This window comes from Sceloporus undulatus, chromosome 2 (assembly GCF_019175285.1).
Source record: "Sceloporus undulatus isolate JIND9_A2432 ecotype Alabama chromosome 2, SceUnd_v1.1, whole genome shotgun sequence".
Classification (NCBI taxonomy): domain Eukaryota; kingdom Metazoa; phylum Chordata; class Lepidosauria; order Squamata; family Phrynosomatidae; genus Sceloporus; species Sceloporus undulatus.
The window spans coordinates 184,385,059-184,402,317 of NC_056523.1; the positions used below are offsets into that span (position 1 = coordinate 184,385,059).

At 40.1% G+C, this 17,259-nt stretch overlaps 1 protein-coding gene across 1 annotated transcript in view; it reads right to left on the minus strand.

The window, feature by feature from the left end:
* PIN1 (peptidylprolyl cis/trans isomerase, NIMA-interacting 1) overlaps positions 1–12,429 on the minus strand; it is a 59,199-nt gene extending 46,770 nt beyond the window's left edge. Inside the window, exon 1 of the mRNA XM_042453534.1 lies at positions 12,283–12,429. Within this exon, the coding sequence (XP_042309468.1) occupies positions 12,283–12,340 (58 nt within the window). The 5' untranslated portion in view covers positions 12,341–12,429. The remainder of the gene's footprint in view (positions 1–12,282) is intronic.
* Positions 12,430–17,259: the final 4,830 nt, after the last annotated feature.

Here is a 17,259-nt window from a genome sequence, read left to right on the forward strand (position 1 = left end):
TTGTAACTACCTTGTTATGTTACAGCATGTGCAAGATGAGTATGCTTATGACATAATAAACTAGCCTGATCAATTTCAATGACAAATCTTCCTTTATTCTGCAAGGTGCTACCAACAAAAGTAAATATGGAAGAAGAGGATCCTTCAAATATCAGAAATCAAGGCTAAACAGCCCATTAAAGGGCACTACATATATGGTACTTTTAAAGTAAAATACAACACCATAATGTTTTTCTCAAAACAAACTGACATGCAATAAGGCTCTTGTAATATGACGTATTCTGTTCTACACTGCTATCACTGATTAAAGCTAGGCTGCCATATTTTTTATCAGCTTCAGGTCCCATACAGGTTGAGTTTTCCTTATCTGGAATTCCAAAATCCAAAATACTCCAAAAATCAAACCTTTTTCATGGGTGGCTGAGATAGACACCTTTGCTTTCTAATGGTTCAGTATACACAAACTTTGTTTCAAGAACAAAACTATTAAAAATATTTATAAAATTACTGTCAGGCTTTGTGTATTAGTGCATATGAAACACTAAATGAATTTTGTCTTTAGATTTAGGTCTCATCATCAAGGTATCTCATTATGTAGAAGTATGCAAATACAGGTATTCCAAAATCCAAAAAAATAAAAATTGAAACCTAAAACTTTCTGGTCCCAGGGGTGTCAGATAAGAGAGACTCAACCTGTATTATTTTTAATAATACAGCCCCCCCTCCCCACAATATATTAGCTAATGATCTCTAAGTCTCCAAGCTTTGTAGTATCTTCTGTTCTCAAATATTCAGTATTTGCCAATCAAACTGCCTTACATGACATGGAAAGAAGTGGTTCTGCTAGTAGTTACCAACATTTGAAAGGTCTGGGGGTTGCTGGGTTATTTTAAGGTATGTATTGTTGCCGAATGTGTTTGGTTATGAACAAAGAAGGATACAGAGAAATTCATTAGCTTTACAACTTACAGTATTTGGCATCTGGTATAGCATGCAAACCATTAAACTGTAAGTCTAGATTTTAAATTAATATTTAGTGTGCTATAAATTTATGTTATAAATTTGTACTTTCTGCCTCCCAGTATGCATGCACGTATGCATCACAATTTGGAAAACCAAATACAAATGAACATTCTCAGTTCACCCAGAGCAACAATTGTGACCAACAACCTCAGTAATATCCCATGTGAAATGAGGACATCAGAAGACATCACAATTCACCTTAGAATTCTCTGCAATGCAGAGAAATTCTGTGGCAGACAAACCAATGCAAATGATTCCTTAAAGACAAAGTATAAAAACCACTTGACTAGAGAAAACACACGCCTGCCTCTCTCAAGAAGTCTGTTTAATCAGAGTCCTACAAGCAGGACTATAATCTTATTCAAGGCCTGCTTATCTCAAACCAAGCTCGGAGGTATCCTTCCGGCCTTTCATTTATCTGAGCAAGTCTGCAAGATGCCAGATTCTGCAAGCGGAAGAGGCTGTAACATCAGCTCAGAAGCTAAAAGTGCTGCAGAGCCTGAAAGCAATTCCTTTAGGCAGAGAAGTCATGATAAAGCCTGTGAGTCCCCTATACAAACATAGCTTCTCCCTCTGCCCAGTTACTAGAGCACAAGCGCACACACACAGCCCTAAATCAATGCCCACTCAGTTTTAGCATAGCTCTTGAGGTCTGAAAATCCCTGATTTTGTCCAAATTACTACTTACTGGAAATTGCTACAAACAAGCCTACCCATGTTTGATTTTTGAGTTGCTTTGAAGCTGTGATCAAGAGCCTTAATGAAGGAATATTAGCATTAAAAGATGGCCAAGAAAACAGCAGTTTTAGGCCCACTTTACTGACATCAGCAGTCCTCCTCATGCACAAAGCAGCATTAATCTGTAAACAATCAAGCAGGAGATAGGCCCACTGACAATCCTGAAGGTTGTTGAAAAAGGAGTGTGTGCATCTGCAGTTTGACTGTCACGTGACTGCAGCCTTTCAGTACATACCACTCTGACTATTTTAGGCTGGCACTGAGAGAAAGGATGGTTCGTTTTTATGGCCCAGAGCAGAGAAATATTCCTTTTCCCTTTACTGAAAGAGATTCATCACAAATAAATCCATATACTGTAGAACGGAGATGAAAAGCCTGGATATTGCAAGGACTGACTGATATTGCTTTTCAAACACATTGCATCATCTGAGATTTTAGACGTAAAAAGGCTGAGCAGCATGACTGAGATTGGGAAAGTCCAAAGCACCTGAGCCTCTTCAACTTTCAACTCAATACCTAGGAATTCAAAGTACTTTACTATTGCCGACTGTGGGTTTCCTTCTCAAAGCTCCAAGCCAACTCGAAGAGACATGTTGAATTCTCCTAGGTCTATCTCTTCTTCCACCTCACTTTGAAAAGCTTTAACACAGATGCATCGCCTTACATTGCTAACTGTCTTCTATTCGTGGTCCCATGAAATCTAATTCAATAGACTGCTTAGTCACCTATGCTTAATTCCTAGTGCAGGGCGTACAGTAAACAGAGCTGCTCCCCCTTTGTTCTTGACAGGATCATTACCAATCACTAAAATCCATCTCTGATGGGAAAATTACCAGTCGCTGAAACCCACCCCAGCCTTCCTAGAATATCTATTTCCATGTCTTACTTAGCCACTTTCTGCTCCTGAAACCACAGAAATATTCTGCTTTAAAATGTATGTTGCCTCAAGTGCTACCTTGGGCACCTACTTAGTTTCTCGATAAGGCTTTTATCTATATTGAACCAAGCTTGCAAATAGAAACTTGGATGGGTTCTTATGGCCTTCAGGCAAGAAAACATTTCTAAACTGGAAGAGATCTGTATGCAGAGATCTTGTTGCACTTTGGAGACAAACTGCAAGGAGTAGGTAATATGAGTTTTCATAGACTTGAGCCTGCTTCCTCAGATGCATCAAATCTACAAAAGCTCATACCATCAACTTCTTTCTTTCAGTTAGTCTCAAAGGTGCTACAGGATCCCTTTGCATATTGATTTTCCAGACTACCATGGCTGACTTTGAATTCTACCACCACTGGAAGAGATTTGGGAGGGTTGTGTGTTTGTTTTTTAATAAGCTGCCTGAAAGCTTATGTTTTTGGTGGCCAGATGGCAATGATGAGAAAAGCCCACCATCATGATCCTAGCTGATACTAGAAAACCAGGTTCTTCTTAAATGCCTCGATACTACTTTGGGTGCCACTTGCTTGCAAAAAAACAGTAAATGACAAATGGTAGACTAGGTGTGAATATGCTGTATGGTTAGGTGGGCCATTCTGAAATTTCGCATGCCTCTTTGAGGCTAATGAGAAGTCACTTCTCAGTTGGTGGGGAAAGGATTAGTGTATCCACAGATGATAAATGGGCCTTACATGTTAAATGTGGCTAACCAGTTTTCAGCATTTTAGTCTAATTGGCAATCCAATGTGTTCAAATATTTCAGAGAATAATTCATATGGTTCCATTTATCCACTGCTTACAAAGGGGTCTGGTTAGGATGGACCTAGTTATGTAACAAGCTTTTTGACTTCAGCCTTGAGCCTACTGTATATGAGCTGCTAGCTTTTTAAAAGGCTTGTTAGGAGACAGAGGACAGCCTATTTCATTTAGTATCTGCTACAGAAATTCACGGATGTCTTTTGAGGGATTTACTCCTACAAATACCACCCCTGAGTTGCAGACCCATGTTGAATTATCATTCTAATCATGAATTTAAGTAACTGGCTGTAGGTCCCCACTCAGGATCAAGAACTGTGCATACTTGTAGAGTCCTACTACTGCAAAGGTGGGACTCAGGTTGCATGCAACCCTTCAGGACCCTGTGCAACCTTTGGGGGCCCCACCCAACATGGTTCTTTTTTAGCCCCCTCTCCTCCATTTTTAAGCTGAAAAATAACTCTTCAGTGAACATTTTTGTTTCAAAATGCAGCTGGCAGGTGGTACCAAGAAGCAGCAAAAAAGAAAAATCACCAAAATATGCCCCAAGCAGTTGAGAGTGATAGAATATCATTGTTGGTAGTTTAAAATGATGGTCATAGTTGTGTTGTGTGGCCTGTCATGAGGTACTGAAGGGATAGAAAATGGCAGGACAGAGAAAAGCAGCTGGAGCTTCACTAGGAATGCCACCCAACTCAAACTGTGCCAACCATACCATCACTTGATAACATCTTGCAATGAAAGACTGGACTCCTTTTTAAAAGTGGGCAAACATGAATGGCCACTTTATAAGAAGAGAAGATATAGATGTACTGTTACTTATGCCACATGTGAATTAGTCTTAATTTTCCAAGAGTTGATTCCTACAACCACCACCACTAAAGTACAGAACGATTAATTCTAACCACACAAAGCAGTAAAGAAATTAATGACAGACAGAACACCGGAAATATCCCTTAACAACTCAAACCTGTTCAATTCATGAATGTATTTACTTTCTTTTTAACATAACCACAATAAGACTAAGTAAGTAATCTAGGCACTGAAGACAAGGCAATGGCACCTAATGGTAAGCTGTTTTGTAAATATTACTGTGGCTATCACCTTCAGGTAACAGAAAATGAATTCAATTATGAGTACAGTTTACTCCTATTTTTAAGTACTGAAAGCAAAGTTTCTTATGCATCTCAGACTTTAGCCAGTCATTCAGAAAGATTATTCCACAAATAGAGCAGGAAGAGGCAGCAGAAGACAGAAGAATCAGCAATCAAACAGAAAGGCTAAGTACAAAAAAGCAGAACAATTAGACAAGGTATCCCCCTAATTATAGTTATACAAGCTCTAAAAATGTAACACTCTTCTATGCAAAGTAAACATTTTCTTTGAATAATTAGGTTTAAACATGTTGCAACCAACTGTGATATAAGGACAGAGATTTCTGTTCCTTTGTTTCTAATTATAATGGCCAGTAACACCAATATGATATTACGTCTCTCTATGCCTCATCTTCCAACTTCCCTCATTCTAACACCACTTTTCTGAAGACAGCCCTTTTCCTTTACCTAGAGTAACTAAGAGTAGGGTATCATATTTTGGAACAAATGCATGTAAACATTATGTGAGCATCCAGCCCTGCAAATACAGCAGAGCGCTAAAGACAAGATATTGGAAAAGAAGTGAAGTGATAAATTAGCATAACATTATACAATTTTGGCTAGAGCACAAAAGCCAAGGAAATAAAGCCACTCTCTGCCAACCATCAGAGTAGGCTTTAAATAAATCTTCCAACACATGTTTTAGCTTTAATAACTTAACCAAAAATGTTATGAAAGGAGGAAGCTAGTGTTGGTGTGGAGACTGTCCAGGGTCCCCCATTCCCCACAGCGTCATAACTTTGCTTACTGCTACCCAGTAGATGACTTGAAATAAGCAGTGAAATCCAAAGACAAGATATTTGAAGACAGGTAGACAGAATAGACCTCTGCTGCTGATCACTCCTTGACTATCCAAAAAAAAAGTAGGAACATCTTGAGGATGTTGGAAAAGAAGTGACGTGTCTTGAGGGCAGGTAGGCATTGTACAGGGGTGGAGATGGGGAAAGAGTCCATTAGAATGAACACATTTCTTGACTGAGAACTTATAACTCCTGAACCAAAGACAAGTGTCTGAACACAACAGAGTGCATTGAAAGCAGGAGTCTGGACAATTAGGGGCTCAGAGATTGATTTCTTGACCATGGCTTTCTCTGACCAATACGACTGTTTTGGATGTTGCATAGTGTCTACAAGGGATAACAGCTAATACAGCAGAGTATGCTAATGCTTAGTATGCTGATGATTAGTATGCTAATCAACACTAAGAAATTTTAAACACAAATCTAAGAATCTGAACTTTCAAGGTACTATTTTCAGAAATGCCACCAACTACAGATATAAAGCTGAAGGCAGATACGAAGAATAATTTTAGGAATGCACTGAAGAATATTTGGAAACTAGCCAAGCCCTTGAAGTGGAATGGAACCAATCTGCTAATTCATGCAACCACAAAGATCCCAGAGCAGCTTGTAAGCAAACTTCTGAAGGGAGGATAATAAAAACCATGAAACCTTGGGTCTAATATAAGCCCATGTTCAATGATTACTAAAAGTTAAATTATGACTCAAATCGGAGATAGCACAGAAATTGTCGACAATATGGTATCTAAGGAGCCATAGGTAAGAAGGTACAGACAGAAAGAGGGTGTAACATATTTGGGGGGAAACTTGTGGCCAGATATTTCACTAAAACTGCCTGATCCAGCATGCTTGATATTAATGAAAGAATGCAGACAAAATGGCTTATCAGAAACCTCATGATACAATGAGAATTCATGGGATATATTTATGCTCAGATATCTGGAGTAATATGGAAACAGGCAAGACCATACTGTGTGTGGTAGAAGTAAAAGTATCTGTGGGAGGAGGGGGACTAAAACATGAAAGCAAACTTCTTCACATAATCACAGAAGTGAAAATACCAGGCATAACTAGCATATTCCCTGTACTATCTCACTACTCCAGCCAAAACTGAAAATGATACTGAGAGAGAAAATAATCAGGCAGGCAGCATAAGAGATAAAGCTATTATCTTAGGTAGTTTCAACTATACTCTGAATGTCTGCACAGCGAAGACACAACATTTCTAGATATTTTAAGAGACTGGGCTTTAAATTAGCGAAGGAACAGCTGCAGGGAAGGCAATGTTAAACACAAATCCAAGTACACTCTATGTACGGTGCAGAACGTAAATGGATTGGAACTGGTGGTGAACAATGACCATCACCTTTACAAAATTCACTAAGTGGAAAGTCCAAGGTGGCTACATTTAAATCTCAAAAGTGAACCACTATAAAATAAGGACATAAGCTAAAAGCAAATTGAAGGGACTTAGGACAGAATCTGTTCTTCGACATGGAGTTAAAACATAATAGCACAACTGCAAATGAAATGTGTAACACTGATTAAGAAAGTTACTAACAAATTTGAGAAGATGTCAGCGGTTAATGAGCTGTCAAGGAAACTAAAAATGGCACACACGTTTCCGTTAAAAGGTGGAAGTCAAGCCCAAAGGATAATAAAACAGACACAGCAAATAAAATGAAAAAAAGAATAAGAAAGGGGGGGGGGGGGGGGGGGGGAGAGAATATGCTATGGCTACTAAATGCAGGACCAGTAACAAGTTGTTGAAGTATGGAGTGTCCTTGTTCAGAGTTCTAGCCAGACAACCATGCTGTTCTTTGGGACAATACACTTCATCCTCAGCTGTTTTCCATTTTTCTTTTCCAACTGACCGTTGCTACCTAACTTTCCCAGTCTTCAATTGATTCTGCAGTGGTGGGATTATCCTTTTTGATGTTTTACGCCCTATAAACCCTCTATTTTCTTCCTAGCTTATCTCATCTGCCCCTCTCTCTCTCTTTCTCTCAAGGATCTTTCCTCCCACCTTTTCCTACCTTTTTTTTCCTTCTCCTCCTCCATCAGAAAGCACAAACTTTGTTCCAGTGAAGAGTGAGTCTTGCTAGTGCTCTGAACAGGAAGCTTTACTAAATGGCCGCACAGTTCCGATTTATCTGTGTTCTTTCTTCCCTGCCTTTTCCTGTATGTAACCACATACATGTGTAGTCTTGGCATTTTCTAATTCAGGAGGTTTCTCACAGCTAACACTTTATTTTCTGATTATTATTTCTATACTTCTGCAATCCTACAGGTTTGCATGGCCTGATAATATTGATACTTTCCTCTTCTTTCTGATCAGTGTGGGCTTGTTTTGTAACAATTGTCCTGCATCACCAATTAGCACTGATATAAGGGCAAACTATAATATTGCCTAAATTAGAAACAACAGTCAGGGATATGGCTGAACAGCTAAATAACAAAGAGTGAAAGTACTGCTAAAGGAGAATAGGAAGGCTACAGAAAAGCAGAATTCATTCTTTCCATTTGTTTCCATTCTGGAACATGCTGCACAGTTAGATTTTCCTTGAGAGGAGCTCTAAAGTTAAATAGCTGTAACAAGAGATGACACTCTAGTTTTAAATGGCAAATTAAAAACTCACAATTAATATGTTCAGATAGTGTACTACAGCAGCACATTGTATTGAGCTCGAACAGAGGAGGCTCAGAGTTACATCTTTACTCATTCATTTAGTCCACTGGGTAAATCATGCTCTCTAAAGCTAATCTACCTCACAAGGTAATGGACTGCATACTCCACCTGAATCCAAATACTAATCAGGGCTGACCCTGGTTTGCTTTCAAGATCATACAGGATCTGGTGCCCTCAAAGTATTTAGGCTTCTACTTGTAAATTTCCACCACAGTACAAGTTCTTAAATAAGTTACAAGTAGAAGCCTAAATACAATATGGTTTTTACAAAGGGAAATACTACCACAGCAACCTTCTAAAATCTTCAAAACTAATTATGTGCATCTCTCTCTATATATATATACACACACACACACACACACACACACACACACAGAGAGAGAGAGAGAGAGAGAGAGAGAGAATTATAATAGCTGGACTTTCCAAAAGCTTTTGACAATATAAGAGAGTTCCAAAGAGTCTTGAGAAAGGAGTCAGTGGATAAGACTAACCAGTGTATATACTGTATACACACAACAGAGTCCTCTGTGTGTTTGTATTTGGACCAGTATTACATAAACACAAAAGGCCTGGAGTCTGAGGTGAACAGGGAAAGAGGGAAGTATGGAGATAAAATAGCCCAAAGAAGGGACCTTCCTCCAGTCCATCTGCCATGGCCTCAGAGGGAGAGAAGGGCAGGCCCAGCTCCACCAAGCCTAGTCCAGAGAAAGAAGAAGGGCCCTCTGTCCAGTCCATCTGCCATCCTCATGGCCTCAAGAAAGAGAGAACTGCTGGACTTAGTCCCCTTCCCTACTACCATTCCCTTCTCCTTTTGTCATGTTTTTTTTTAGCTTGTAAGCTTGAGGGCAGGGAAATGTCTGATTAAAGCCTTTATAGCTGAAGAGTGGGGTATAAATACTCCAAATAAATAAATACTGTTTAAGATACTGTGAGCTCAGTATGAGTGAAGACTTCCTAAAGTATCCATGCTGGTGAATAAACAAGAACATGTCAAATGAGCTTAATGTTAGGTGTAACATAATGCACATCATGGCAACAACACCTCTAGCCCCCTTGGTTAAATCTACACAGATCAGAGCAAAACTGACTGTGTATATTAAATAACATAGGGGCGTGGAAGCCATGGCCATCCAAATATTTTGGCCTACGGTCCAATCAGCCCTACTCTGCATGGTCAACTGTAAGGGATTGTGTCTATACCAAGTGGCAGTGATTATGGGAGATGCAGGTCACTATGTGTCGTAGTGAAACACAAACCATTATGCTATGCTGGCTCCCTTATAAATGGCACTTTAATCATTTAAAATGAGAGGGAGCACATGAAAACTGAGAAAACCCACCAAATGACATTATGGGGAAAGAGGCGTGGTCATCTGTGGAAAAAACCCAGAAACCTCTATCTGGTCCCAGGTCTCAGGTCCCCCACTTCTGACTTACAGAATTTGCTTTCACAGCAGAACATGATGGTCCCTACCTCTGACTACTTTAAAGGAGGACTGAATTAATTCACAGATGAGAGATTTATCAGCTGCTATTAGTCATAAAAGCCATATAGAAGTGTTTAGAGACAGCATGCAATCAAGCATCAATTTCTTTGTGGGGGAAATGCAGCTCATTGGCTTATCTATGCAACTGGTGTGAAACAGGCACCACATCAGTACAACTGAGCCTCCAGAAACATTGGACTTCAGTGCCTATCAGGCACAGTCCGTTTGGAGAATGGTAAGGGATTGTGGAGCTGTAATGCAGAAGACCTTGGACAAAGGAAAATGTAATATGGCCTAATAGGGCTCCCATATGAATTTTAGGGCAAATCCTTCACCTCAAAAGGTGTGACTGAAAAGTAAATTTAAGAGATTTTGGGAAAGTGAAAATTAAAAATGGCTATGCAATTGCATGGCCTGGGATGCTGTTAATAAAAGAAACACAGAAAAATTTTCTTTGGGGGAAAGGGTTCATATGGGGGGGGGGGGGCTTATGGACCAGCGATGGGAAGCTCTTCACATCATTTGGGGAAAATAAAATGGTAAGAACTCTTAATTATAAGTTTGCCTTTATTATCTAAAAACAGTGTTCAAAGAAAGAGCAAGGATAGCTTTAGACAGAATAAAGAAAGATGAGGAAACCAGGGCTCAAATCTCTGCTCAAGCATAAAAACCTACTGGGTGACCATGAGCAAGTCACATTCTCTCAGCCTCAGAGGATGGCAATGGCAAACCCCATCTGAAGGGGGGAAAACTGCCAAGAAAACCCCATGATAGGTCACCATAAGTAAAAAATGAGTTGAAGGCACAGGACAGTGACAAAAAACCCGCCCTAGGCCTCCCCAATTGAGACGGAGGGAGGGGAGATAAAGTGATCCAAGTAAATATAAATGAAAGCAGGGAGGAAGAAGACCAAGTGACTAGGAGGCTGCATCCACACTGCAGAAATAATCTAGTTTCACAACCACATTAACTGCCATGGCTCAATGCTATGGAATTCTGGGGTTTGTAGTGGCACCATTCAGAAGGCTGAGTGTCTCACAAAAATACAAATCCCATAACCCCACAGCATGGAACCGAGGCAGTTAAAGCGGCATCAAACTGGGTTATCTCTGCAGTGCAGAAGCCGGTGTTGGCACCGCCTGGACTGCCGTGGCTCCATGCTATGGAACCCTGTGAACCGTAGTTAGTTCAAAACACACTGCAGAAATAATCCAGTTTGGAGTCCGCTTTAACTGCCCTGGCTCGGAGCTAGGCAATCTTGGGAGTTGTACTTTATTGTGGCACCAGAACTCTCTCTGATAGAGGAGGCTAAAACACCTCACAAAATTACCAATCCCAGAACTCCACAGTAGGGAAGGAGCCAGGGCAGTTAAAGCAGTGTAAAACTGGATTAATTTCTGCAACACGGATGCAGTCGCTCTGTGAGGAGGAAACACAGTTATATATTTATTTATTTTTATTAGTGTAAATATCAAAATCAGTGTCACATGAGATATGGGCCTGAAACAGACAGGCCAAAATAAAGCTGCTTCGAGTCACTTTGTAGGTATGGTGTTTCAATGGTGCATGCGTCCTAAGAGTCCAGAAGCCACACCAAAGCCATGCTCCAATCCTAAGAACTGGAGTGCAGCTTTGGTGCAGCTTCCAGACTCTTCGGATGCATGCATCATTGAAACACCATACCTACAAAGTGACCTGAAGCATCTGTCTGTATAGGACCATTGTTACATTTATACACATATAAAACATAACATATTTTAACCCTTTGCCCTCCCCCCACAAATATCTACAATGGCTGAGTATTTATGCACAATATCAATATATTCCCCTTTTATTTAAATTTCATACCAGCGGCTCTTCTCAAATTGTTTAAATACGTACTGAACCTAACTGTGTGCGAAATAAAACATTATTCTACTCAAATATGATAAACTGGTGTCCTTGTTTTCAGTTTCCAAACTTCTTCCTAATCTATATAAAATAACTATGAACATAAACATAAACATTAATAATAATAATAATAATAATAATTGCAGGATGCAATCGGGGCGGCAAGAAAGAATTAAAAATATACAATCCAAATTTTAAAAATATACAATCCAAATATATTTTATATATTTGATTGTTTAAATATTTTATATTTGTATTATTATTATTATTATATATTATATATATACTGTATATAATATATATTATATATTTTATTTTATGTTATTTATATATTAATATATTATTATATGTATTATATTATCACATTACAGTATTATTATTATATTATATAAACTATGTATTATATATTTTATATTTCTATTATTTATATATTGTTATAAATATCTAATTATATTATCACATTATTATTATTATAACTATTTATATATTTATTTATACATTTGATTGTTCAGGCAGCCCCCCTCCTCCTCCTCCTCCTCCTCCTCCTGCTCCCTTTATGTTTATATATTTATATATTTACATTAAAATAAAGCAAAGCAAGCCTGCCCTAAGGACCAGGAGAGACCCCTCCCTTCCTGACACTGGCCCGCCCTTGGTCCCTTCCCTTCCTGGCAGGAGCCCCTCAACCCCACCCAAAGCCACGGAGAAGGCGGGTCCCTTCCTCCTCCTCCTCCCTTCCCAAGGCACCTTAGCCACCCTCCTGGGACGCCCACACATCCCTCCCGCTTCCCCCTCCGCGGTGGCGGTACCAGAGCTGCGGCTCATGCGCTTTTCCCAGCCCGCGGGGAGCTTCTCCTCCTCCGCCATCTTCCCTCCTCTTTCTCTCTCTCTCAGCGCAGAGACGGCCACGCCCACTTCTCCTGGCAACAACGCCAACGCCGCACGCGCACTACGGCCCTGGCGGAACGCTTGCGCGAGCCTAAAACCGAAACTCCTCCCCTCTCTCTTCCTATTGGACGCTCAGAGAAGCAGCCGCGATCCTATTGGCTATAAGCTCCTTTAAAAAAAAGAAAGAAGGGAGCAAGCGCGCGCGAGAGGGGAGTCGCTAAATCCCGTCTCCCAAGCTCCCCGATAAACGAGCCATGTTGGAATGACGGTACAGTATATATGTGATCAAGGATGGAAAGGGATGGAGGCCGCGGAGGGACAAAAAGGAAAAGGAAAAAAACCGCGGAGGAGAAGAAGACGGCTTTATGGGCGGTTTTTATATAGCCATTGTGACGTCATGGTTTGAACGTTGGAGTAGTAGAAGGACTCTGTGGAGAATATTAAAGGCCTAAAAACACACACGCTGCAGAAAAAAATAATCCAGTTTGAGGCGGCTTTAACTGCCCTGGCTCAGCCTCAGGGAATTCTGGGGGTTGTAGTTTCCTGTGGCACCAGAGATCTCTCTGACAGAGGGTAAATGTCTCGCAAAACTACAGTTCCCAGAATCCCCTAGCACTGAGTCAGGGCAGTTAAAGTGGCACAGGACCCCCATGAATGTGGGAAAATCCCAAATAACAAAAACACTATGTTTCTTTCGTGAGAGGAAACCTCTCTAGGAGTCTCCCCTAGGTCCTCCAGTGTAACTCTGTGGTCAACATCTGCCAGGCATTGGCCATAGAATTGCGCTGGAGGAGTTACAAAGGCCTAGTGGACTTTCTCTCTAGGAATCTCCAGGTCCTTCAGTGGGACTTTTGGTTAAAGTTGACCATAGAGTTGCGCTGGAGGACCTAGGTATTCCCAGACAGAACATATTACAGTAATACAATCTGTCAATAATCAAATCTGCAAAAGTCAAAGCTGCAGATGCGGAGGGATGAGTGTACGGTGGCTCCTCCACATTCGCTGGAGTTAGGGGCACAGGACCCCCGCCAAAATGGGGTCTACAGTCAACGTTAACCAAAAGTGACACTGAAGGACCTAGAGGTCGCTAGAGAGAACAGTCCACTAAGCATTTATAGCTCCTCCAGGGTAATTCTATGGCCAATGTCTGGCAGATGTTGACCACAGAGTCGGAGGACTTCGATATTCCTAGAGAGGTGGTCTCTTAGGTAAAAACATAGTGTTTTTGTTATCTGTGGTTTTTCCACATTCCTGAGGGTCTCCTGTGCCCCTAACCCCAGCAAATGTGGAGGGACACACGTACAGTGGGCCCTTGGTATCTGCTGCCAAAAGTTGACAATCACACTGGAAGACTTACAAATGCCTAGAGAAATGTTTTTACTGGTAACCTCTTATGTCCTCCAGTGCAGCTCTATGGTCAATTTCCAGCAGAGTTGCACTGGAAGTCCTAGAGATTCCTAGAGAGAACATATTAATCAGATCCACAAATAATCAAAGCCGCAGATGAGCCAACTGTATCTTTTTTGTGTTGCAAGCTGATGTTAAATTTCCTGGACTTTGAGATCATCTCCCAGTTGCCACATGGCCAGAAGGAGGAGGTGCCAACCTGCAAGAAATGTCCCTCCTTACCATCTGAACTGAGAGGAGAAACAGCAAAATGCAGCCTATGACACGTTTTTAATTTTTTTCTTTCCTGTATGGTTTTTAACACTTTACCTGATGAAGCCAGTGGAGTATCAAAAGCTTGCAACATGTCCATTGTGCATTTTGGTTGACCCCATAAAGGTATCAGTTTGGTGGGTTTTTTGATGTTATTGGGCCCATGATCTAAACATGTTTATGAGCCTACTCTCCTTGCCCACTGTGGCTGCACTACATTCTTACAGTGCTGCTATTCCACTTTTACTGCTCTGGCTGTCTCCCATCTGGGATTTGCAGTTTAGGGAATGGCACTTAAAATTCTCAGCCAGAGAGCTTTTAGGCCTCAATGAACTACAAACCCCAAAATGCAACACATAAACCACACTTAATGTACATGTATACTACTAACAGGATACTGCCCAGAGACTCAAGTCCCTTTATGTCCTCTGCCAGGAAGGGCCCCACTCTCTCTGATCATTTGCCTCCCTTTTTCTGCTTAGCTGGCACTTCACTCTCCAATTCTTCCTCTGCTTGGGGCATAAACACTGCATTGATCCCATTAGCAACAAGTGCAAAGATATGCCCCTTTTTACAAAAAGTCTTGCCTTGGGCAGAAGAATATTAAAGATAGATACACTAAAATACATAATAGAATTACACATAAACTTATGACTTCCATCTATAGCATAATATGTTGCTTTTTGTATCTTTCCACCAAACTAAATCATCATTGTTTCTATTACACTATCTTCTTAAAGATTTCGAATGGGAAATTCTTTCAAAATCTTTAAGAAGATAGTGTAATAGAAACAATTTGTAGATAAAGTAGTACAAATATCTGCTGAAGAAGCATTGTATTCACAAGGGAGAGAAACAAATTCTGTATAGGTACATAATGAAATATGAGAATAATGATGATTTAGTTTGATGGAACATATAAAAATATACGTGAAAATGAAAGAACATATATAAGAGATACAAAAAGCAACATATGCTATAGAGGATGGAAGCCATAAGTTTATGTGTAATTCTATTATGCATTTTAGTGTATTTAGTATTTGTATGTCTAGGTACTGTATTGTGTGTTGGTATGTTTATTTATGTGATTGTGAAAAAAAATAAAAAATAAAAAGATAGATTTCAAAACTTATAACAGCTGTATACTGACAAGAAAAAAACAAACCTAAAAACAAATTACCGGCATCGAGATTTTATTTTATTTTGCAAATATACATACTGTGCAGAGGTTTTCTCAACCTGAACTGCTTCAGTGCTAACCATGTTTATTTCTACTGAACTAAGTAGAACTTACCTCGGAATATGGACACTTAACACTACACTCATAACAAATGCAGCAGTCAAGGTCTAGCAGCTCCAAGGCAACATTCCTTTGTGTCTTATTGCAAGGAGAAACAATTGTGCTTAGTTTTATTGTATATGGCACATTATCCATTACAAAACATTGTGTTAATATCACTTGCAGGGAGAAGTGAACAGCAATGTGCACGCAAGATATGGCCCCATAGTCCTGGTCCAAGGAGTCTCACAATATAACTGTATGACCTACAAAGAGCCACTGTGGTGTAGTAGTCTGAGTGTTGATTGTTACTCTGGAGAGCAGGGTTCTAATCCCAAGTCTGCCATGAAAGCCCACTGGGTGATCTTATGCAAGTCATACACTCTCAGCCTTAGAGGAAGCAATGGAAAATACTCTCAGAAAAATCTTGCCCAGAAAACCTTGTTATAGGGTTGCTCTCAAGTCGAAAATTACTTGAAGGCAAACCACACACACAAATACCACAAATACACATAAGAGGTCAGACCAGTGGTGAGGAAGTTGCAGCCTACCAGAAGTTATGTATTGGATTTTTTATCCTAGAATGAAATTGATGCTGGCTCACAGTAATAGATAAAACAAGAATTTGGCTGAAACAGAAAACAAGAGCAACTATTAAAAGAGGATTGGAAAATGCTATTCATTTTAAAAACACAATTTATTACTTTGTCCAGAAACTTGCTGATGCACTACACTAGTGTAAAAGCCAGTAGGACCTGCACTTTCCCCCTGCCCCCACAGAGAGAAGGAAGCAGTGCCATGGGACAGGTGATGTTTTAAGCCACCTCTTCCAGAAGATCCAAAGATGGTGATGCCCACTCTGCATGGTTTCAGCCTAGGTAGTTTCAACTAACACTATCACCCAGTTAAAAATGTTGGCAACAGTGTTTTGAACTGCCACTTGGATGCAATTCACTTTTGTTTTTATTAACTGAAGAAAGCAGGAGCCAAAAAGTTTTGCAATTTATTCATTGAGCTGTTTGTATACACACACCTTTAGTAACTAACTGCATCCCTCTACATCCCAGAACAAACTTGTCAGAAGTGCTGTTTTTAAATCCCCTACGTATATTGTTGTGTGCCTACAAATCATTCCAGCTTATGGTGACCCTATTACAGGGTTTTCTGGACTGAGTGTGTGAAACTCACCCAATTTCACCAGTGGGTTTCCATGACCAAGCAGGGAACATTATTCTGATTTCTGGAGTCACAGACCAAAACTCAAACCACTATCCATGCTGGCTCTCCATCTATATATACAGACAGATACAAATACACATGCATAGGTGGCTACAAAGTAAACCAACTGCACGTAGAAGGATGCAGTCTTGGATGCCAGAAGAATGCACTTAATCACTAAAAATACATATTTACTGAAGCAGTTAATAAACAGGATTAAAGAATATAGCTTAAGTAAAATGTTTCAGCTTCTGCCTTCATTTGCTAAAGATGAAACTGAGCTGCATAGTTTCATCTTTGCAAATGAAAAAAGGCAGAAGCCGAAACATTTTGCTTGCAGTTTTCAATCTTGTTAATTGCTTCAGTAAATATATCTACATACGCACACATACCAAACCAAGCATTTGGAAATAAGTAGCTTAGAGCGGATCCCCACACTTCCTCCTCATCTTAGTTGTACTTTTTTTGGAGCATTCATAACCTTCCCAATCTTGCCATGGCTGCTTTTGCCTAATCTGGCAGCACACACACAATTCTGACCTTGCATCAGCTCTAGACAGTATAACCAATAGTAACCAATGATGGGGGCATCAGTGAGAGCGCAACGTCCCCCATCCCAAATCTAAATAGATAAGAGCTTCCTACCTGCCTATAAAGAAACTAGGGAAGAAACTGTCTTAGTGGATCAGTTCAAAAGTCCCAGCAAAAGTCATGGTGCTGTTTCCAGCCAGGTATTCCCAGC